Here is a 22,758-nt window from a genome sequence, read left to right on the forward strand (position 1 = left end):
AACCACCCTTCTGTTGGTCTGGAGGACCTATGAGGTCAGCATCCCCATGTGACCTGGGCAAGAGACTTCTTGTGTGGAGCCTCAGTTTCTCCATCAGGGAGAGGAGAGAGTAGCAAGAGGGGCCTGCTATATTCACAGTGCCAGCCTCTCCACCACCCTCCCCCTATGTCCCTGTCACCTCTGCCTCTACCCCCTGCCCTGAGGAAATCGTGGGACCACTCAGAATGAGGAACAGGGACATGGGCGCACACTCTGAATTGCTGAGATCCACACAAATGGGACAGAGATTCAGGGGAGAAAGGCCGTGCAGAGCCACAAGTTCCACACTGGTCCAGGAAGGCTTCCTGGAGGGGGACGATCCCAGGACAGCTGCTTCCACAGAGGCAGCTGCTCTGGAGGGGGAGAGGCAAGAAAATAGGGCCACGGTAGTCGACCAAACACTGTCATTATTATTTGTTGTCATTGTTGATGCAATTTATTGAGTGGTTATTATGTGCCTGGAATTACACTAAGTGACTTCTATGCTTTTTAAAGCATTTACTCCTCAGAGCTGTCTGTGATGTCAGGCGTGGGTTTGCTGTGAGAGTTACATGAGATAATATATGTCTAGTGCTCACTTGGCCCAGTGCCCAGCACATGGTAAACACCCCATGAACGTCAACTGTAATTAATACTATGCTCATTAATAGTACCTACAAGGCAGGTGTGGTTTTCCTCTTTGTATGAGTGAGGACACAGGCTCAGGGGGGGTATGGGGTTTGCCCAAGGATACCAGCCTGGGAGGGATCTCGGAGAGGTTCTCCTGAGGGAGACTGGAGAGGGAGGGAGACTGGAAAGGGAGGGTCTCTAGACCCTCCAGTTCAAGTCTGATCCATCCTCTAACATCCAACTCAAATTCACTTTCTAAGAAATTTCCTGTGACCATTGTAGCCCACCCTCCAGAGGCCCACAGAGTATACAGCGTGTATAACAGGAGCCAGACGACCTGGACTCCAGTCCTGGTTCTGCCGCCCGCTTGCTGTGCATCCCCAGGGGAGCCACCTCTCCTCTCTGGACCTGTTTCCGTATCAGTAAACTCAGGGAGCATGACCAGGTGACCCCCTAAGGCCCTGGAGCATCCTCCTGCCCACCTGCCACCCACCGCCCACTGCAGAAAACAAGAAAGAGAGTCAAAGAACTCCCAGAAGGGAGAGGAGACTCAGAGGAGGCGGAGAAGGAGGAAGAAGCAGGTACCCCAAAGGCCTGCAGACGGTCGGCAAGAAACGGCCAACAGTGGGGCCAGCAAACAGAAAAGCCTGATAAAAATCACCCGGATGTCCTGTGTGTCAGATCCGCAGTCTTGGGAAATGTGGACCGCAGGGGGCAGGCATCCCGAAGTCCCAGGGCTGGAGTTGCTGCCGAGCTAAGGGCCGGGGAGCAGAGAGCCAGCCGGTGGATGGGCAGAAATTGGCTGAGTTTCCAGCAGGGAGCACACACAGCAGTCCCCGGAGGCCACAAACAGCAGTCTCACCCTTGATCCCTCCGTCAAACCATCCTGAGGACCTACTGTGCACCGGTGACCCAGTGAGGAGCAAGGCTGCCTCCTGGGCACCCACAGCCGAGCGCACGACAAGCCAGACAGAGATGGGAGTGCTCACCAGGGCCAGCACTGTTCTTAGCACTTTCTATGAGTGAACTACAGGCAGACCGCAGAGATGCTGGGGTTTCTGTTCCAGGCCCACCACAATAAAGCAAATATCGCAATAAAGCAAGTCAGACGAATTTTGGGGGTTCCCAGCGCACATAAAAGTTACGTTTACACTGTAGTCTATTCATGTGCAATAGCGTTATGTCTCAAAAAATGTACATACCTTAATTTAAGAATACTTTATTGCAAAATATGCTAGCCATCATCTGAGACTTCAGCAAGGTGTCATCTTTTTGCTGGTGGTAAGTTCTAAATACTAAAATGTGACCCAAAGACACAAGGTGAGCAAATGCTGTTGGAAATATGGCCCCGGTAGGCTTGCTTGATTGAAACAGAGTTGCCACAAACCTTCAATTTGTAAAAAATGCAATGTCTTCGAAGCACAATACAATGAGATGGGCCTGTAATGGAGTCCTCAGAGGTCCCTATTGCAAATTCATAGATGAGAAGCGTGAGGCCCATGGCCGAGATGTCTCTTGCCCCAGGTAACGCAACCTGTACACAGTGGAGCTAGGACAGGGTGAAAAAAATCTTAGGATGTTATGGGAGCTTAAAGGCAGGACACCTTGCCTCATTCAAACATTTTAGTGTTCAGCTGAGAAAGTTGACATGGAGACTGATGACTCAAAGGCCCACAGTTAGGCCAAAATGACTGGTGTGGTACCAGACACCTTCCCCCAGGGTCATGGAGTTCAGCCAGAAACACCCCCATCACCTGCTCTGAGGCATGCCAGTGGCCTAACCATGCCAAGAAGAATGTGGTGGGTTGAATTGCATCCCCCAAAAAGATTTGTTGAAATCCTAATCCCCAATACCTCCGCATGTGCCTTCGTTTGGAAATAGGGTCATTGCAGAACTAATAAGATAGGGTCATGCTGGTCCCACTACTGGGCATATACCCAGAGAAACCATAATTCAAAAAGATACATGCACCCCAATGTTCATTGCAGCACTATTTACAATAGCCAGGTCATGGAAGCAACTGAAATGCCCCTCGACAGACGAATGGATAAAGAAGATGTACATATATACAATGAAATATTAGTCATAAAAAGGAACAAAATTGGGTCATTTGTAGAGACATGGATGGATCTAGAGACTGTCATACAGAGCGCCGTAAGTCAGAAAGAGAAAAACAAATATCGTATATTAACGCATATATGTGGAACCTAGAAAAATGGTACAGATGAACCGGTTTGCAGGGCAGAAATTGAGACACAGATATAGAGAACAAACATATGGACACCAAGCGGGGAAAGCCATTGGGGTGTGTGTGTGTGTGTGTGTGTGTGTGTGTGTGTGTGTGTGATGAATTGGGTGACTGGGATTCACATATATACACTAATATGTATAAAATGGATAACTAATAAGAACCTGCTGTATAAAAAATAAATTAAAATTTTTTAAAAAGATAGGGTCATGCTGGAAAAGGGTGGGTCCCTAATCCAATACAACTGGTGTCTTTATAAGAATAGGAGACAGACACAGAGAAGGCCATGTGAAGACACAGAGATGCACAGGAAGAACGCCATATCAGTGGCTTCTGGAAACGAGGAGGCTCTCAAGATAAAGAGGTCTGGTTGGGGTGTCAGAGACAGCCCCTTCCTGGCAACCCTGGGCGGAAGAAGAGGGTCTCAGTCTTATCCTGACGGGATGATACGGTGAGGACAGCCAGCCTCGTGGTGACCTCCAGAGTGCGGGTGCTGGGTCTCCTGTCCCCACAGGGAGATGGCCCTTGGACTGGTGGGTGGGGACCAGGCAGATGGAAGGGGCCAGCTTAGCGACAGCACCAGCTTGTGGGAGGACAAGTGGGAAGGAGGCAGCTGTTAAAAACGTGCCACTGGACTTCCCTGGTGGCGCAGTGGTTAAGAATCTGCCTGCCAATGCAGGGGACACAGGTTCGAGCCCTGGTCCGGGAAGATCCCATGTGTGGCAGAGCAGCGAAGCCCGCGAGCCACAACTACTGAAGCCCGCACGCCTAGAGCCCGTGCTCCGCAACAAGAGAAGCCACTGCAGTGAGAAGCCGGCGCACCACAACGAAGCGTAGCCCCTGCTCGCCACAACTAGAGAAAGCTCACGTACAGCAACGAAGACCCAACGCAGCCAACAATAATAAATAAATTAAAAAACAAAAACAAAAACGTGCCACTGGGGCGTCCCTGGTGGCACAGTGGTTGAGAGTCCCCGGTCTGGGAAGATCCCACATGCCGCGGAGCAGCTGGGCCCGTGAGCCATGACCGCTGAGCCTGCACATCCGGAGCCTGTGCTCCGCAACGGGAGAGGCCACAACAGTGAGAGGCCCACGTACCACAGAAAAAAACAAAAAAAAGGTGCCACTGACCTAGGAATCCCACTGCAGTTGGAGAGTTCTGGGTGGGGGTGGGAGTCCTCCGGCCCCTCCCCCCAGAACCTTCAACTGTCAAGCACCATGCGAGCCACCAGCATGCTGCACTCCCCAGGTAGGCGTTGATGGGGTTTGTCCCACTCCTGTCCCTGGCAGACTAGGACCTCCCCCCAGGGAAGGGGCTGTGTCCCCTTGAGGGTGACTCCTCCATCAGACCAGGTGCTCCTGAGGCGCAGGAGCTAGGCCTCTTCCTCAGCTGGTTTGGGAAAGAAAGGGCCACGGATGGTCAGACCTGCAGGAGCCCAACCTCGTCACCACTGAGAATTTGGAGTCGGGGAGAGGAGAGGGACCAGCCACCGCACTGTCACAGCCCCCTGGGAAACAGGCTTGTGTGAAGGAAGCCCCCGTGGCCATGGCGGTGGCTGTTAGAGAAATAAGGGGCACCCTAGGCCCAGCCTCCAGGCTTCTTGGGAAGTGCAGGCCGAAGGGGAGGCCCCAAGCCCGGTCTAGACAACATCTTTGTTCGCTCTCTGCTCTGGAAATTAACCTGTCCCTAAATCTACAGGTCCCCAGTCTGATGGGGGAAGACAAGGCACGCCCTGTCTTGTCCAAAAATCGTCCTATACATTCACACCTTGTTTTCACATATTACTCTAGTAACCTGCCTGTCCTTCCCACAGCCAGCCTTGTCTGTCTGTCTGTCTCAGCTTGCCCATGCCCCTGGCCCTGAGACATTCTGGGAGATAACTGTGGTGAATGTGTGTGTGTGTGTGTGTGTGTGTGTGTGTGTGTGTGTGTGTGTGTGTGTGTGTGTGTGTGTGTGTGTGTGTGTGTGTGTGTGTGTGTGTGTGTGTGTGTGAGTCCTCCCTGCCAGCCACTGAGTCAGAAGCGCAGACCCGGCCGACGGAGCATGCAGGACCTTAGGCAGGTTTGGAGTCAGGACAGTGAGCAATCACTCCTCAGCTGGGTGATGGTCCGGGGACGGACGGCTCCCGGAACATGAGGGAGGTGACATTTAACCCTCATCGCCTGCCTTGGTCTGCCCTCAGATGTTCTCCGATTTTCTTAGACACCAGCACTTTCTGTGGTCCTTCCAGAACCCCTGGAGAGCTCGGCATGTTCACTCCTGGGGGCAGCCGGGCAGAGGGCAGCCCCATGGTGGAAGGGCACGGAGGGTTCCCTCACCGTGCGGGGTCTTGGGCCATTCACTTAGTCCAGGTTTCTCACCCTCCACACTCTTGACATTTGGGGGCAGGATAATTCTTTGTTGTAAGGTCTGTCCTGTGCACTGTGGGATGTTTAGCAGCGTCCCGGCCTCTACCCACTGGATGCCAGTAGCTCCCACACCCCAGTCCCGTTAGGACAATGAAAAATGTCTCCAGACATCGCCAAGTGTTCCCTGGGGATGCGATCACCCCCCACCCCTCGGTGAGAACCGCTGACTTACCTTCTCTGGGCGGGCCCTGGGTCGGCTGGCAACATGGGGTGAGGACCCAGCAGTGAAACAAAACAAGTTCTGGATTCTCTTCTCTCTTAGGGATGTTCTTTGTCCTTCCTCTCAGGACCCTGTCCTTATGCTCATTAAGTCCTGTGACAGAGGGGTATGCTGGGGGTTATGTGATCCTGCTAGGAGCTCAATAAATACTAATTAGTTGACCAGCCAGATCAGGGGGGAGAAGACAACTAACATTGTCTGAGCACCTATGGAACACCTGTCTTTTTCATGTATGTTGCATTATTTAATCCTGATACATATTTCAAGATAGGATATAGCAACCTCTTCATGCAAATGAGGAAACCGAGGCTCAGAGATGTAAAGCAACTTGCCCAAGGTCACACAGCTACCCACTCTGGCTTGGTGCAGCCCAGGGCACTAGCTCTGCTAAAGAGAAATAAGCTACCTCCTGACCCCTTTTCCAACACCATCCTCAACCTCTCCTCCCAGCCCAGGGAAGGAGCTTAAGAAAGGCCACCTAGAGGCTGTAGTAAGATGGAAGAAGGGCTGGCCCCAGACCTGCTGACCATTTGTCCTTCTCTCCAGCACAGCCTCTGCCCCTCTACCGAGGCTCCCTCCCTGAAAGGCAGTAAGGGCAATGGGTGAGAGCATGGACCAGCCTGCCTAGGTGTGACCCTGACTCTGCTGCCAGCCAGGTGTGCAGCCTTGAGGAAGTTCAGCCTGTGTGCCTCAGTTTCTCCCTCTGAAGCAGGGAGACGATAATAATAAACCTAACTAACAGGGCTGTTGTGAGGATTCAATGAGTTAAGGCACATAAAGTGTTTAGAGCCATGCAGGCATGCGCTGAGTCCTCAAACTCTGTTAATTATTATTACTTTTACAAATGCTGTGTAAGTGCTAGTTACTTTCATAACTGAGGGAGGATTCCTACTATCTTCTCACCACAAGCCACAGGCTTAATGGAAGAAGCAAAGGACAGGATTCCAAGTTTTTCTTCAGCAAACTCACCCTAATCCTTACAGCCAATGAAATTTTCTTAGTGGGGGCCAGAAGCCTCCAGGCCTCAGGGACCCCAAGGGACCCCAGAGAGACCTCTCTGCTGTAGCCAAGACCTTTGTCATTCCCTGCACCAACACTCTGGCTTTCCTGTGCTAAGCTGGGCCCTTTTTGGTCCCCAGCCCAAACATGGCCTGTGGACAGTGCTGGACTGGAGTCTGCAGGTCCCACCATTTACTGGGCACCTGCTAGGGGGCTCCCCCTAATGGATGGGGGTGTCCCAGGGATGAACCACACGCCCACCCATTCGTTTCACAGATTGTTATTGGACCCTCTTCCTGTGGGAGAAACTGAGATACACCGACCTCCTCCCTACGGAAGCTGCCAAGAACATCCTTCAATATATATATACTTTTTTTTTTTTTTTTTTTGCAGTACGCGGGCCTCTCACTGTTGTGGCCTCTCCCGTTGCGGAGCACAGGCTCCGGACGCACAGGCTCAGCGGCCATGGCTCACGGGCCCAGCCGCTCTGCGGCATGTGGGATCCTCCCGGACCGGGGCACGAACCCACGTCCCCTGCATCGGCAGGCGGACTCTCAACCACTGCGCCACCAGGGAAGCCCCAAAATATTTATTGATCACCTACTATGTACACAATACAGCAGCAGGAATACAGCAGCAAACAAAACAGACCAAAATCCCTGCCTGCGTGAGCATTCATTCTATGAGGGAGGCAACCAGTAAACAAAATACATGTGGAGCTAGAGTGGAACAGGGAGTTGGGGAGCGGGGCAGGAGAGAGAAAACATAGATTTGCAAACATAGATGAAAAATTACTACTGTCTGCAAAGCAGACAGTCACTCATTCATCCCCTGAAAGCGTTTCTGAGCCCCTGCTGGGTCAGGTGCAGTGTAAGACTGAGGGAACCCAGCAGTGGACAGGGGACACCACCTCCACCCTTGAGAGCTCATCACCTCGGTTGGGGGGCGGGGACAGACAGGCCAGGCAGGGATGGGTGTCATAATAAAGGAGAGTGTTGGACACCAGGGCAGCCCCGACTCTGCCCAGGCGTCAGGGGAGCCTTCACCGAGCCGGTGGCATTGAGCCAGGACTTTCCCAGTGGACAGATGTGTGTGTGGGATGAGGAATGATTCCAAACAGAGGCACCAGGGCAGGAACAGTCAATGCAGCTGAAGAACAAAGGCAGCCTGTGCTCCAAGGCACTGGGCTGGTGCGTGGCAACCTGTGTGGGTTTGTCAGGCTAATAAGTGGAGGGAACGGGAGCCATTCCTGGACCCAGAGAAGTCCCAGGAGATGCTGGTGAGGGACGGGAGAATGGGTTTGCTTGCTTGGGTAATGGGAAGGGTAAGGGGGTATCAGATAAGCTGAGCTACACATGGCCCGTGACCTCCTTAGTTGACTAGGATGGGGAGATGGCTCTGGGTCCCCAGGCCTTCCCATGGTGGAGAGGCACCTCCTTCCAGGGCAGCGTAGGGTGAAGGTCACAAGCCCGATCTGGGGTCTGCGGTCAGGCTTAGTCCACCCCAGCCCTCACTCTGTGACCTTCGACCCACTACCGACCTCCGGGCTCAGGCTTCCTGTTCCGGTCACCGTGGGCACCGCGTGGCCCTCTCTCGGGGCCCTGCACAGAGCAGGCGCTCAGGACTGTTATCTCTGCTGTTCTAACTCTTCTCGCCTGTCCGCTCGAGGGAGGAAGCGTAACTGAGACCCCCTGCTCCCCCCTCTGCAGCTGCCCCCCTTCTTTTCCTCACTCTGGATTCCTCCCACACCCTGGGCCCAACTGGGCTCTTTTTAACTTAGACCACATCCTTCCTCCCTTCCCTCAAGCACTTCCTTATTCCAGAGGCAGCTGAGAATGTGGGGAGATGGGGGGACGCAGGCCCCGGGTGCCTGGGTGGGGTAGGACTGGAGATTCAGAGTGGACCTCCGCTCTTCTCGCCCCTCCTCCACGCTCTCCTCCTGGGTCCCCTGCTGGTGGCAGTGGGGAGTCAGTCCCACAGAGGGCTGACAGGCGTGGGCAGGCATACTCAGGAAGGGTGTAAGAGGTTGCAGTCCCTCTGGGGGAGGAGGGATCCTGGGTTCCCAGCTGCCAGCTGACTCAGGACCTGTCAGCCGGCCTGACTTTTCCTCTCAGAGACCCAGCCACCCCACCCACTGGGCCATTCCCTAACTGGACCCTCCCCCGCGAGCAGCCCCTTCCCCTCTGCCCTCCTGCCCGCTGCACTCCATTATTTCCACTCTCCCCAAAAGGCAGTGTCTGTTTGCATGGTCTGGAGGTCACTTTTTTTAAACAGCTTTATTGAGCTATGACTCACATACCATACAATTCACCCATTTAAAGTGCACAATCAGTGGTTTTCAGTACATTCACGGAGTTGTGCAACCATCACCAGAATCGACTTTAGAACCTTTTCATTCTCCCGCAGAAGAAACCCCGTACCCTTTCACTATCAACTTCCAATCCCCCAGCCCTCTAAGCACTAGGCAACCACGATTATACTTCCTGTCTCTATATAGATTGGCCTGTTTGGGGCATTTTACATAATCGAAATCATACAACATGTGATCCTTTGTGACTGCTGTCTTCACTTAGCATAATGTTTTCAAGGTTCATCCATGTCGTAACATGTCTCAGTACTTCATTTCTTTTTATTGGTGAGTAATATTCCGCTGTACGTGTATTCCTCATTTTGCTTGTCCATTCATCAGCTGATGGGCATTTGGGGTTTTCTCCACTTTCCGGCTATTGCGAGTGTTGCTGCTGCTATAAACATTTGTGCAGAATTTTGTTGTTGTTGTTGTTGTTGTTGTTGCTGTACGCGGGCCTCTCACTGTTGTGGCCTCTCCCGTTGAGGAGCACAGGCTCCGGATGCGCAGGCTCAGCCGCTCCGCGGCATGTGGGATCTTCCTGGACCGGGGCACAAAGCTGTGTCCCCTGCATCAGCAGGCAGACTCTCAACCACTGCACCACCAGGGAAGCCCTGTGCAGAATTTTTTGTATGGACATATATTTTCATTTCTCTTGAGTATATATACCTAGAGGTGAAATTGCTGGATCATATGGTAATTCTGTGTTTAACTTAGGGACTGCCAGACTGTTTTCCAAAGTGGCTGCACCCTTTTACATCCCCACCAGCAGTGCCCGAGGGCTCCAATTTCTCCACACCCTCGCCAGCACTTGTTATTACCAGTCTTTTGGATTAGAGCCATCCTAGTGAATGTGAAGTAGTATCTCATTGTGACCTGGATTTACATTTGTCTGTTGACGAAGGATGTGGAGCAGTTTTTCATGTGATTATTGGTCACTTGTGTATCTTCTTCAGAAAAACACCTATTCAGATCCTTTGTCCATTTTTTGATTAGGTTATTTGTCTTTTTATTATTCAGCGGAGACCGTTTTCACCAACAAGGGGATGGCGGCTCACATAAGCCAGAACCGACTCAAGGCCAAGGGCATGGGCCAGCACCACAACGCCCAGAACTACAACAACCAGAGCTTTGAGGAGCTGCGAGCACTCTGCCTACGGAAGGGGCAGCTGTTCAAGGACCCCTTTTTCCCTGCTGAACCCAGCTCACTGGGCTTCAAGGAACTGGGCCCCAATTCCAAACACGTGCAGAACATCAGCTGGCAGCGGCCCCGTGTGGGCACTGGGAAGGGAGGCATGGACTCATGGGGGGTGGGGGTAGTAGTGACGTCCCAGTCACTTGGATAATCTCCAATCCCCCACCGCCCTATCTTGGCTCTGTACTAGACTCCATTTCCATCAAGGCAGGGGACGGTTCGGGACAGGCTTAAGTAAAACCTCTCAGAAAACCCCTGGGAAGGTCACTCACTGACCTTTGCCATCCCAGCCTACAATTAGGCCAAGATCCCCCTGCCGTGCCCCCATCCATGTTTCCCCTAGAACTCCAAGAGACAGCAGCATTCCCCAGGGAAGTGGGAGGGAGCTTGGGAGGGGGGTGTCCTGGGCTCTCTGAAACTTTTATTCCTTCATTGCAGCAAATCACAAGCAATCCTCAATTCATTGTGAATGGGGTCAGCCCGACTGACATCTGCCAGGGGGTGCTCGGTGAGTGGGGGGCAGGAAAGTTGGGGGCAGGGGGTGAATTGGGAGAGTGCCAGGGTGTCTCCTGAGGCTGGGGGACTGGGAGCCCTGGGTTCAGACAGCTCTTCTGTGTCCCTTTTCCTCCCCTAATCCGGATTCCACCCCTACCTGCTGCCATCTGGGTCTGGGAGTAAGCAGGGTGCTGTATTAGTTATCAGTTGCTCCAAGAGTCAGTGACTGAAAGCAACAACAAACACCTATCATCTCACAGTTTCTCCGGGGCAGGAATTAGGAAGCAGCATAGCCTGGTTGGTCTGGCTCAGGGTTTCTCATGAGGTGCCACAGGAGCTGAAGGATTCCCTTCCAAGATGGTGCACTCACGTGGCAGGTGGCCCCAGGTCCTTGCCACATGAGCTTCTCCGTAGGACGCTTAAGTGTCCACACGTGGTAGCTGGCCTCCCACTGAGTGAGCGGCCCGAGAGAGAGAGAGAGAGAGAGAGAGAGAGAGAGAGAGAGAGAGAGAGAGAGAGAGAGAGAGAGAGAGAGAGAGAGAGAGAGAGAGAGAGAGAGAGAGAACAAGGAGGAAGCCCGAATGCCTTCACCACCTGGTCTCAGGAGAAGCAGGCGGTAACTTCCCCATGTTCTGCTGTTAAAAGCAAGCTCGCGGGCTTCCCTGGTGGTGCAGTGGTTGAGAGTCCACCTGCCGATGCAGGGGACACGGGTTCGTGCCCCGGTCTGGGAAGATCCCACATGCCGCGGAGCGGCTGGGCCCGTGAGCCATGGCCGCTGAGCCTGCACGTCCGGAGCCTGTGCTCTGCAGCGGGAGAGGCCACAACAGTGAGAGGCCCGCATACCGCAAAAAAAAAAAAAAAAGCAAGCTCGCAATCCGGCCTAAGGTCAAGGAGAGGGGAATTAGGCTTCCGCTAACCACTGCAAGTGACACGACTTCCTCAAGTCTGGGGTATCAGGTAAAGGAGCGGCCAATCTCCCGCAAGCTGCCACGGACAGCCCCCAGAGAGAACTTCCTCCCTAAGCCTGGTCCTATTCCCCGGTTTCCTCCAAACCCCTCATTGCATCTTAAGGAAGAAGGCCAGGGTGGGCTTCCTCTGGGCTGAATTGTGTCCCATTTGTGGCAGAGAAGAGGACAGGGTGTGGGTAGGGCAGAGGCCAAGGAGACAGCAGGTCCCACAGCTGCCGCTGGGGCTCACTGAGCTGGAGGGCCCAGGGTTACCGGAGGAAAAATTGCTTCTCCCTAGGGGCCCTTTCCACGATGGTGACGAGAGTGTCCTTAACATTCCTCTCCCCCCTTCTACCCCCCTCCAAGTGTTCCTCAGGCAGCCAGAAGGCCTTGGTAATCACAGAAGCTTTGCCAGTGCCCTCAGCCGCAGCCTGGCCCATGTACCCCCTCAGGGCACCACCCTGCCCCAAGCCCCACCCATGGTCTGAGATTCCCCAGGAGAGATGGCAACAGGTGACCTCAGCCCAAGAATCCTGCCCCTGTGTCCCAGTGAGGGTACAGACTGAGCCCCTTGGGTCTCTAGTATTACGGGGCTGACAACAAGGAGAGCCGTCTTGGTCACCACACCACTGTAATCATGGGGTAGAGGTGGGGGGCCATGGGGAAGGGGATCGGCCTTGTTCAAGGGACAGGAGACGATTGGCTGTCCCCCAAAGATGGCAGGTCCCAGAGGGAGGAGTAAGACCAAGGCCAAAAACACCTTCTCCCCAAATCCCAGAACAAAAACGTCTGGCTCTGATTTGTGAGTCTCTCGCCTCACAGGAAAGGTGGAGAACTCACCCCCAGAGCTGGCCCTTCTGCAGTGGGAGGACATCGGGGAGGGGGCCACAGAGCAGCTCCTGATCTTCTGGGGCTTGGACTCTGGGACCCACACACATGGGAGTGCTCAAACGGGGAGCCCTTCTGTCTTTCCAGGGGACTGCTGGCTGCTGGCTGCCATTGGCTCCCTTACGGTGTACCCCGAACTGCTGTACCGCGTGGTGCCCAGGGGGCAGAGCTTCAAGAAAAACTATGCTGGTATCTTCCATTTTCAGGTGAAGGGCGATTTGAAAGCCAGAGTTGATTTGTGTATGAGGGGTGTGTGTGTGTGTGTGAGAGAGAGAGAGAGAGAGAAAGAATTAGTACATGCTTTGAAGTTTACCTTTTTTCTTTCCTTTTTGAAAAAAACAACATTTATTAGGGTGGATTTTTGTCTAATTATCAGAGAAATATCCTCTCACTAAAGAAATTGTGTAAGCTAATTTTTTTTTTTTTTTGGCGGTGCGCGGGCCTCTCACCGTTGTGGCCTCTCCCGTTGCGGAGCACAGGCTCCGGACACGCAGGCTCAGCGGCCATGGCTCACGGACCCAGCCGCTCCGCGGCATGTGGGATCTTCCCGGACCAGGGCACGAACCCGTGTCCCCTGTATCGGCAGGCGGACTCTCAACCACTGCGCCACCAGAGAAGCCCTAATCTAATTTTTTAAAGCCCCCAAAGGAAATAGTTGTTATCAGTTTGTGATTCATTCTCCTCCTCCTCTTCCTCCTGCTCTCTGTCTCTGTCTCTGTCTTTCTCTCGGTAGATACACTCACATATGTATATGCACGTATACGTGTGTGTATGTGCATGTGCGCATATGACATTGGGAGTCTCTGTCATGTAATTTTTGTAATCTGCTCTTCAAATAATTCAACATGTGGACAAATTCCTCATGTCATAAAAATATTTCTGAAAGTCACAAGAGTTTTTAAGACCTCAGAAGTCCTAAAAGTCCAGCCAAGGTCAAAAGGTGGGTGGGTTCCTCTGGAGGCCATGGCAGAACCTGGAGGTGAGGCTGGGGGGAGGTTCAGGCCTTTCACTGCCTTTCTTTGGCGGCGGCGGCGGCGGCGGCGGCGGAGGGGTGGGGGGCCCTCTGTTACTGGTGTGTCACTGAACCTGACACCAGGAGGCGCTCGTGTAACAGAGTCTTCATGCAAGAAGGGAGGGGGGATGTGCGCGCGCGCGCGCGTGCGCGCATGTATGTGTGTCTGAGTTCGGAAGGGGGCCTGGGGCATACAGATGCCCCACGCCCCGCTGAGACCCACCTTGCCGCCCGCAGATTTGGCAGTTTGGGCAGTGGATGGACGTGGTGGTGGATGACCGGCTGCCCACAAAGAATGGCAAGCTGGTGTTCGTGCATTCAGCCGAGCGCACCGAGTTCTGGAGTGCCCTGCTGGAGAAGGCGTACGCCAAGTGAGTGCCCCAGCCTGGCGATTTGCCTGGCCTCCAAGCTTGCTCTGACAGTCGGCAGTGACGGGGGGTAGGGGAGCAACTGGAATCAGGGGAAGAGGCAGGGGGACGGCAGGGCATCCGTCCCTTCCCTCACCTCACCCTCTGAGGGCCAAGCTCACAACTGCATCCCAGAGCCCAGACGGTGCCCTCTCTGTGCCCACAGGCTGAACGGATCCTATGAAGCCCTGTCAGGGGGCAACACGGTGGAGGGCTTTGAGGACTTCACGGGGGGCGTGACCCAGAGCTTCCAACTCCGGAAGCCCCCTCCGAACCTGCTGAGGATGCTTAGAAAGGCCATAGAGCGATCATCCCTCATGGGGTGCTCCATCGAAGTAAGCCGTGCTTGGTCCTGCTTCAGGGCCTTTGCACCTGCTGTTGCTTTCACCTAGAAAGTTCTTTCTCCAAATGCCTGCATAACTAGCTCCTTCTCATTCATCTTTTAGTTCAAATGGCCCTTCCTCAGGCTAGCCTTCTAAATTAGCCACTCCTGCCCCCCATTTCCTCTCTACTTTGTTTTGATTTTCTCCCCAACATTTATCATGATCAGAAACTGTCTTACTTATCGACGTGTATATTCACAACAAATCTTCTCCAGACAGTTTTCATATTCCATGAAGACAGTGACTTTATTTGTCTCATTCACTGCTGGGTCCTGGGACTTAAGATGGTACTTGGCATGCAATAGATACCCAACACATATTTGTTCAAATAAATAAATGAACCCAGAGTGCTACTGTAAGACCCAGCAATTGTATTCTTGGGCATTTATCCCAGAGAAATGAAGACTTATGTCCACACAAAAGCCTGTACCCAAGTGTTCAAAGCAGCTCTATTCATAATAACCAGAACCTGGAAACAACTTAGATGTCTTTCAGAGGGTGAATAGTTGCACAGGTGCGTACATACCAGGGGATACTACTCAGCAATAAGAAGAGATGAACTATTGACACACAAAACAACTTGGATGAATCTCAAAGAAATTATGCTGCATGGAAAAAGCCAATCCCGAAAGATTCCATACTGTATGATTCCATTTATATGACAGTCCTGAAATGACAAAATTTTTTTAAATGGAGAACAGATTAGGAGTTGTCAGAGGTTAGGGAAGAGGGTCATAAGAGGTGGATGTTGCATAAAAAAGGGCAACACCAGGGATGCTACTGGTGATGGAAATGTTCTATATTGTGATGATGGTGGTGGATGCAGAAAACTACATGTATGATAACAATGCATAAAACATACACAAATGAGTACGAGTAAAAGTGGAGGCATCTGTATAAGACTGACGAACTGTGTCAACATCTTCATCCTGGTTTTGATATTGTGCTATAGGGAATTCCCTGGCAGTCCAGTGGTTAGGACCCTGCACTTCCACTGCAGGGGGCAAGTGTTCGATCCCTCATTGGGAATCTAAGATCCTGCATGCTGCGTGACACGGCCAAAAAAGAAAAAACATGATATTGTGCTATAGTTTTGCAAGATGTTACCACTGGGGGATACTGGATATGGGGTGCACGTATCTCTCTGTATTATTTCTTAAAACTGCATGTGAGGGAGCTCCCTGGTGGTCCAGTGGGTAAGACTCCGGGCTCCCAATGCAGGGGCCCGGGCTCAACCCCTGGTCAGGGAACTAGATCCTGCCTGCTGCAACTAAAAGATTCCCCATGCCACAACTAAAAAAAACAAACAAAAAACAAAGAAACCTGCGTGCGAGTCTACAATCATTTGAAAATACAAAGTTTAATTAAAAAAAAAAAATGAACCCAGAGAGTTGTCACCTCACTTCAGGTGCCCCCATCCCTCTGACCAGACCTTGAGTTCCTTTCCTTCCTCTCTGTTCTGCGTAGATCAACAGCCAAAGTGACTTGGAGTCATTGACGGAAAGGATGCTGGTGAAAGGACATGCTTACTCAGTGACCGGCCTTCAGGATGTGAGTCTGACCACTACACCCCACCCAGAGGGACAGGAGGAGGACTTCTGTGACCCTACACTCCTAACCTTCGCCCACAACCCACCCAGGTCCTGTACCGCGGCAGGATGGAAACACTGATTCGCGTCCGGAATCCCTGGGGCCGGATTGAGTGGAATGGAGCCTGGAGTGACAAGTAGGTGCCCAGAGCAGCCCTCTGGGGGGAGGGGCAGAGCACAGAGCAGGCCCACGAGCAAGGCCATGCCACAGAGGGACCGACTGGCATCCGGTCACCTGCGCCCAGTGTGAGCCCTTCCCCTCTAGATTCTCCATCTAACCAGGACCCCCAGTAGGCAGACATTCAGGGGTAAGGGCATCCCTGGGGGAGGACCGAGGTGCCTCCCAACCCCCCGCCCCTCCACTGCCTGTCTCTGCTCCAGTGCCAAGGAGTGGGAAGACGTGGCCCCAGACGTCCAGAGGCAGCTGCTGCACAGGAAGGAGGACGGAGAGTTCTGGTCAGCGCCGCTTGAGAAGGACCACCTTCTGTCCCCATACCCAGTCCCTTCATCTCTCCTGCCACTGTCCCACCTGTGCCTTGGATGGGGAGGCTCTGGGGGTCGCCTACAGGTGTGGGTGTGCTGCCGATGGGCTCTGGCCCATCTAGTTGCGGCAAGTGGGGGGCTACTCTTCATTGCGGTGCGTGGGCTTCTCATTGGGTGGCTTCTTGTTGTGGAGCACGGGCTCTAGGCGCGCGGGCTTCTTGCCGCTCCCCTCCACCACAGGATGTCCTACGGAGATTTCCTGGACAACTTCACCCTCCTGGAAATCTGCAACCTGATACCCGACACGCTTTGTGGGGACTACAAGAGGTGTTGGCACACCACCTTCTACGAGGGCAGCTGGAGGAGGGGCAGCACTGCAGGGGGCTGCCGGAGCTACATTGGTGGGCGAGGGGACTCAGGGGAGCAGGGAGCAAGGGCTGGGCCACTGACTCACCGCACACCTGGGCCCCGTTGAGGAGGCGGGCACTTGGCTGGGAAGCCCATCCACCCTGGGAAGGGCAGGGCCATCCTGACCTGCTTCCTCCACAGACACATTCTGGACCAACCCACAGTTTAAGATCTCTCTCCCCGAGGAGGATGATGCCCCAGAGGACGACGAAGCCGTCTGCACCTGCCTGGTGGCCCTGATGCAGAAGAACTGGAGGCGGGCACGGCCCCAGGGAGCCCAGCTGCAGACCATCGGCTTTGTCATCTACTCCGTGCGTGCCCGGCTGGTCCCCCAGCCACTCTTGCTCTCCCCATGGCCTCACCCCTGGGACCACTGCACACCCCACCCCACCACCTGCCCCGGGACCAGGACACCCTCCAACTGCCTCCACACCCCTGTCTCTTTCCTTTTTCCTTTTTTTTTTAAATTGGAATATAGTTGATTTACAAGGTTTATCAGTTGTACTTATACATATATCCAGGTTTTTTTTAAGGAATTTTACCTTTTTTTAAAAAAAGTAATTAATTAATTAATTTATGGCTGTGTTGGCTCTTCGTTTCTGTGTGAGGGCTTCCTCTAGTTGCGGCAAGCGGGGGCCACTCTTCATCGCGGTGCGCGGGCCTCTCACTATCGCGGCTTCTCTGTTGCGGAGCACAGGCTCCAGATGCGCAGGCTCAGTAATTGTGGCTCACGGGGCTAGTTGCTCCGCAGCATGTGGGATCTTCCCAGACCAGGGCTCGAACCCGTGTCCCCTGCATTGGCAGGCAGATTCTCAACCACTGCGCCACCAGGGAAGCCCCACTTTTTTTTTTTTAAGATTCTTTTCCCGTATAGGTCATTGCAGAGTATTAAGTAGTTTTCCCAGTAGGTCCTTATTAGTTATCTATTTTTAAAATTTTTTAAAAATTTATTTATTTATTTATGTATTTTTGGCTGCATTGGGTCTTCGTTGCTGCGCGTGGCTTTCTCTAGTTGCGGCAAGTGGGGGGCCACTCTTCGTTGCGGTGTGTGGGCTTCTCATTGGGTGGCTTCTCTTGTTGTGCCGCACCGGCTCTAGGCACGTGGGCTTCAGTAGTTGTGGCACGCGGGCTCAGTAGTTGTGGCCTGCGGGGTCTAGAGCGTGGGCTCTGTTGTTGTGGCGCACGGGCTTAGTTGCTCCATGGCGTGTGGGGATCTTCCTGGACCAGGGCTCGAACCCATGTCCCCTGCATTGGCAGGCGGATTCTTAACCACTGTGCCACCAGGGAAGTCCTAGTTATCTATTTTATATATAGTAGTGTGTATATGTCAATCCCAATCTCCCAATTTAATCCTCGCTGCCCATCTCGGCCCTGTCTCTTTCTGGAGTGGTGCTTTGCGCTTTTGAGGCAGGGCTGACAGTTTTCTTTTTCAGATTTTTAAAATCTAAAACACTTAGGGAGCACTTCCTCTGTGCCAGGCATTGTTCCCAAGGCCTTTCGAATAGTAACGCATTTAATGAAGAGGAAGGAGATTGGGAGCCAGAGAGGTGAGGTCACTTGTCCTAACTCACACCAGTTCCCACACACTCGGAGATTTCTCCACGGCCCCCAAGCCTCCCCACATGGGAGCATGGACTCCGGCCAAGAGAAACCCCTGACAAGCATTTCCCAAACGGTGCCCGTTTGTCCATTTATTTACATAGTCAGTGATATTCACGGAGCGCCTACTGCATGCCAGGCCCCAGTCAGTCTCCAGAGGTTCAGTCGTGAACAGAAGCAGACACAAGCCTTGCCCTCCTCCTAGGCTGTGAGTCCCCCAGGTTAACAGACACACCTGAAGCCATTTCCAAGGTTAGACACAGCCCTGCCCGGAAAGGCTGTATTCTCTACCCCAACCCAGAGCTCCACGGGGCCATCAGTATATTAAAGGTTCTGGTCATCCCTGGAGGAGAGCAACCTATTTATCTTGGTTTATCTCACCTTTTTACAAACTTCTATGTGCTCATTCCTCGGTTTCAATAATCTCCTATTAACTTCCTGCAAGACATGAGCGCTCCATGGAAAATGCTCTCCTAGTTTTTTATCCCAGCTCTTCAACTGTTCAGCAGTGTGAGATTGGGCAAGTTATCTCACCTCTGGGGGGTTCTCTTTCCCATCCTTAACCTGCAGTGGCAAAAATCTCCCCTTGGCAAAACTTTGTGTAAACCGTACTTTGCCATCCAAAGCAGAAGGGTTATTGTTTTTTATTGGGGTGTAGTTGTTTTACAATGTTGTGTTAGTTTCTACTGTACAGCAAAGTGGAGTTCCCTGTGCTATACAGTACGTTCTCGTTAGTTATCTATTTTATACATATTAGTGTATATATGTCAATCCCAATCTCCCAATTCATCCCACCACCACCCCTTTCCCCCCTTGGTGTCCGTACGTTTGTTCTGTACGTCTGTGTCTCTATTTCTGCCTTGCATACTGGTTCATCTGTGCCATTTTTCTAGATTCAAAGCGGAAGTGTTATTAACGCTGGGACTTTTAGCTCTTAGAGCCCACGCCCCTGCCCACCACCAGCATCCCAGTGCCCTTAGCACCCCCTGGCTTCCACAGGCCTGAGCCCCTTCACCATCCTGGGGATCTGACCCTCCTCTCTCTTCCCTTCCCAGGTCCCAAAGGAGGTACAGAAGACGTGGGGCTCGATCCTGGGCAGACATCCACCCCGCTCCTGGCATGTGGATGGGCAAGGGGTCGAATTCAGCGAAGGGTTCTGGGGCCCACTGGGTCAGGGTTCCAGCCCCCTTGGGCCCTGAGTGAGGGTCAGGGAAGGAAACGACCACACTGGGGTTACCTGCCAGATGGGCAGGGTCCAGACCCTCCCTAGTCCTGCCCAGCCGGGCATCACCGTGGGGGGTCCCTCCCTCCCTGCCCTCGCCTGTGGGCCCTGTACCCACCTCCAGGGCACGTACAGTTTCAGAACCTCCAGGACGTCCACTTGAAAAAGGACTTCTTCGTGAAGTATCAGGACCTGGGCTTCTCAGAGATCTTCACCAACTCACGGGAGGTCAGCAGCCACCTCCGGCTGCCTCCGGGGGAATACATCATCATTCCCTCCACCCTTGAGCCGCACAAGGATGCTGACTTCCTGCTCCGGGTCTTCACGGAGAAGCACAGCGAGTCCTGGTGAGGGGCCCCACCTCACTGCTCCAAGGCCACCTGCCCCAGAGCTGTAAGATTCAAGCTCAGGGGGCAGTCAGCTGGGTCCCCCCACCCCCGTCCCTATTGTACAGTCAGGGAAACTTAGGCATGAGGCAGGGAAGTCCCAGGTAGTAGCAGAGCCAGAATCAGAAGCCAGATCGCACGGAGCCCGTTCCGTATTGCTGCAGACACACGACACGACCTCCCTGACCATCCCACTGGAATCCCTGTCTCCCTGACCCCTGCTCACTCCGAACCTTCATCCACCTCTGCCCAGGGAACTGGATGAAGCCAACATCGCTGAGCTTCTCCAAGAGGTGAGGGGAGGCTGTGGGGGGTGGGATTTGGGGGCGGCATGTAGGGGTGTGGAAGAACTTTCTGGACTGTGTCCGTCTCCCACTCCTTTCCCTCCAGGAGAACATCTCTGAGAATGACATAGACCAGGACTTCATACGTTTGTTTCACATAGTGGCCGGTGGAGAGGTGAGAGGCAGAGGGCTGGGGGATTGAAAGGAGGTGGTTTGGGGCTGAAGGGGCCAGAGCCGGGGTTTACGGTCCCCCTTCCTAGGACAAGGAGGTGGGCATATATGAGCTACAGAAGCTGCTCAACAAGGTGTTCTCCGAAGGTGAGTCTTCCATCCCCACTCACAACCCTTCCCCCCACCCTTAATCACCCCCCACCTCTCCCCCCAAACCCCGACCACACCCTGCTCATCCCTCTCCTTCTTCCTGCCCCTTCCCTCCCTCACAGTCAAAAACCTCAAAACCAAGGGTTTCAGCCTGGACGTGTGCCGCTGTATGGTCAACCTCTTGGATGTATCTTCCTGTCCAGTGGGCAGTCCTGTCCAGTGCTCTCCTGCCCCAGCCCCCTACCCCTGAGCCTGGCCCTAAGGTGGCCATCTCTGACCAGCCATGCCCTCCTTCCGGGTGGGGATTAGGCGCTGGGGTAACAAAAGATGCCAGGTCTTCCGGCTGTTACCATGGTTACCATACAGGCCCCTTGGGTCTTGTGCCCTACCTCGGTGAGTCCCTCTGCTTCCCAGCCCCCAGGATGCCCTCCCCACCCTCCTCTTATATCCTTGACTACCTCCCAGAAAGATGGCTCTGGCAAACTGGGGCTTCAGGAGTTCCAGATCCTGTGGAGAAAAATCAAGAAATGGACGGTAAAGGGCATTGAGGGGGCAGTTTATGGAGGTAAGAAAGAGAGGTCCTCCGGAGGGAAGAGGACTAGTAAGGATGGAGCTGGAACAGGAGCCCCTGACTAGACACACACACACACACACACACACACACACACACACCCCACAGGATGGAGCCGTTGATGTGTTGGCGTATTAACTAGTCAAAATATTCAATAACCAGCACAGTCCAGGTATCAGCCAGCGTAAAGGATACAGGCAGAGAGCCCCGGGCAGGGTGCCAGGAAGTAACCCCACAGTCACCAGGTGATAGGAATACTGGAGCTCAGCGGGTGGGCCAGCGTAGGGGGCCCCCGGGGTCTTGGGTAGCAGTCGTGAAGCATTTCATCACTTCAGCCACCGTGCCATGCACAGGGCCCTACCACATCTGTCTTGTCGCTTCAGGACATCTTCCGAGAGTGTGACCAGGACCACTCAGGCACCTTGAACTCCTATGAGATGCGCTTGGCAATTGAAAAAGCAGGTGGCCAGGGGCAGGAGAGGGCTTTGGGGCAGGGACGGGGGAGGCAGCGGCGGTCAGAGGGCTGGACTCTCCCCCTCCACACTCCTCTCTCTCCCAGGCATCAAACTGAATAACAAGGTGACACAGGTGTTGGTGGCCAGGTATGCAAATGACGAAATGATCATGGATTTTGACAGCTTCATCAGCTGTTTCCTGAGGCTGAAGGCCATGTTCAGTGAGTCAGGCACCTGCCCACTCCCCACCCTGGGCCAGGGGACCGCCGGCCTTCTCCCACATACCCACACGAAGAGCACTGCTCCAGAACCATTCCCCTCCACCTGGCACAGATGATCTGGGCTCAGATCCCAGCTCCACCACTTGCTGGCTCTGTTGCCTTGAGCAAGTCACTTTATCTCTCTGTGCCTCTGTTGCCTTACCTATAAATATAGGTAACAGTACAGCCTGCATAGAATGGAGGCGGAGATTAAATGAGATAGTATTTGGAGAGCACTCAGAACAGGCCCTGGTTCAGAGCAAGGCTGTAGGAGTCCTTACCATTAATTCCCTGCTGGGCTGGGGGTTCGGCTGGGAAGAGGGAAGGAACGGCTTCTTACACCCTTTCTGACATCCTCCCTAGTCGGGAAGGGGTCTTGCAGACCACTGACTCAGCTCCCAACCCTTCTCCCTTGTCTCCTCCTTGAAACAGCGTACTTTCTAACCATGGACCCTAACAATACTGGCCAGATTTGCTTGAACCTGAACCAGGTACATGGAAAGGATGTACCCAGCCTTACTCAGCCAGTACTCAGGCACCCACCCCCACCCCCGCGGCTCCACTGGCCCTTCCCTTTCCCCAGACGTCATGCCCCACCACCACCTCACCCATCCTCTGATGTTCTTCTTGCCCCACAGTGGCTGCAGATAACCATGTGGGGTTAGTCACTGCAGGACCCTGGCTTCCTACCGCCATCGGCCCCGCCCCCTGCCCCGCCCCGCCCCACCACCACCCCGCCGCCGGGTTCTGGCCTGGGGGCCGGGATGCTCCTTGTGGCGCTCAACTTTGCGGTCTCTGCTGATGGAAACGGCCGAGATGCCGTGCTTATTCCAGCAGCAGGACCTCCAGGCCCACCCTCCCAGCGCAAAGTGTTTTTCCCCCACAGTCTCCCTTCCTCTCTGAGTACATTTCACTAAAGATTAAGTGACACTTCTGCGGTGTCCCCGGCTGGGGAGGCTGTCCACGTTTCCTACCCTACTC

General features: G+C 53.6%; 1 protein-coding gene across 1 annotated transcript; it reads left to right on the forward strand.

Moving 5' to 3' along the window:
- The first annotated feature begins 9,918 nt into the window (after positions 1 to 9,918).
- Positions 9,919 to 22,452, forward strand: CAPN11 (calpain 11). The gene is made up of 21 exons (XM_060163926.1): positions 9,919 to 10,146; positions 10,506 to 10,575; positions 12,332 to 12,586; positions 13,627 to 13,780; positions 13,983 to 14,151; positions 15,667 to 15,750; positions 15,840 to 15,925; positions 16,170 to 16,244; positions 16,512 to 16,672; positions 16,821 to 16,990; positions 19,334 to 19,345; positions 19,636 to 19,847; positions 20,140 to 20,179; positions 20,277 to 20,345; positions 20,431 to 20,488; positions 20,614 to 20,678; positions 20,957 to 21,025; positions 21,446 to 21,524; positions 21,622 to 21,738; positions 22,210 to 22,268; positions 22,416 to 22,452. Exons 1-21 carry the CDS (start codon positions 9,919 to 9,921, stop codon positions 22,440 to 22,442), a joined length of 2,259 nt encoding a protein of 752 aa, XP_060019909.1. The 3' UTR covers positions 22,443 to 22,452.
- Positions 22,453 to 22,758: the final 306 nt, after the last annotated feature.

The sequence above is a fragment of the Lagenorhynchus albirostris genome, chromosome 10, assembly GCF_949774975.1.
Source record: "Lagenorhynchus albirostris chromosome 10, mLagAlb1.1, whole genome shotgun sequence".
Lineage (NCBI taxonomy): Eukaryota > Metazoa > Chordata > Mammalia > Artiodactyla > Delphinidae > Lagenorhynchus > Lagenorhynchus albirostris.

Excerpts from the sequence above, each read along its gene's own strand:
- CAPN11 (XM_060163926.1), top strand. The coding sequence starts at position 9,919 with ATGGCGGCTCACATAAGCCAGAACCGACTCAAGGCCAAGGGCATGGGC. Across the intron at positions 13,781-13,982 it reads CTGGAGAAGGCGTACGCCAA|GCTGAACGGATCCTATGAAG; the intron begins GTGAGTGCCCCA and ends CTGTGCCCACAG. Across the intron at positions 20,180-20,276 it reads TCGCTGAGCTTCTCCAAGAG|GAGAACATCTCTGAGAATGA; the intron begins GTGAGGGGAGGC and ends CTTTCCCTCCAG.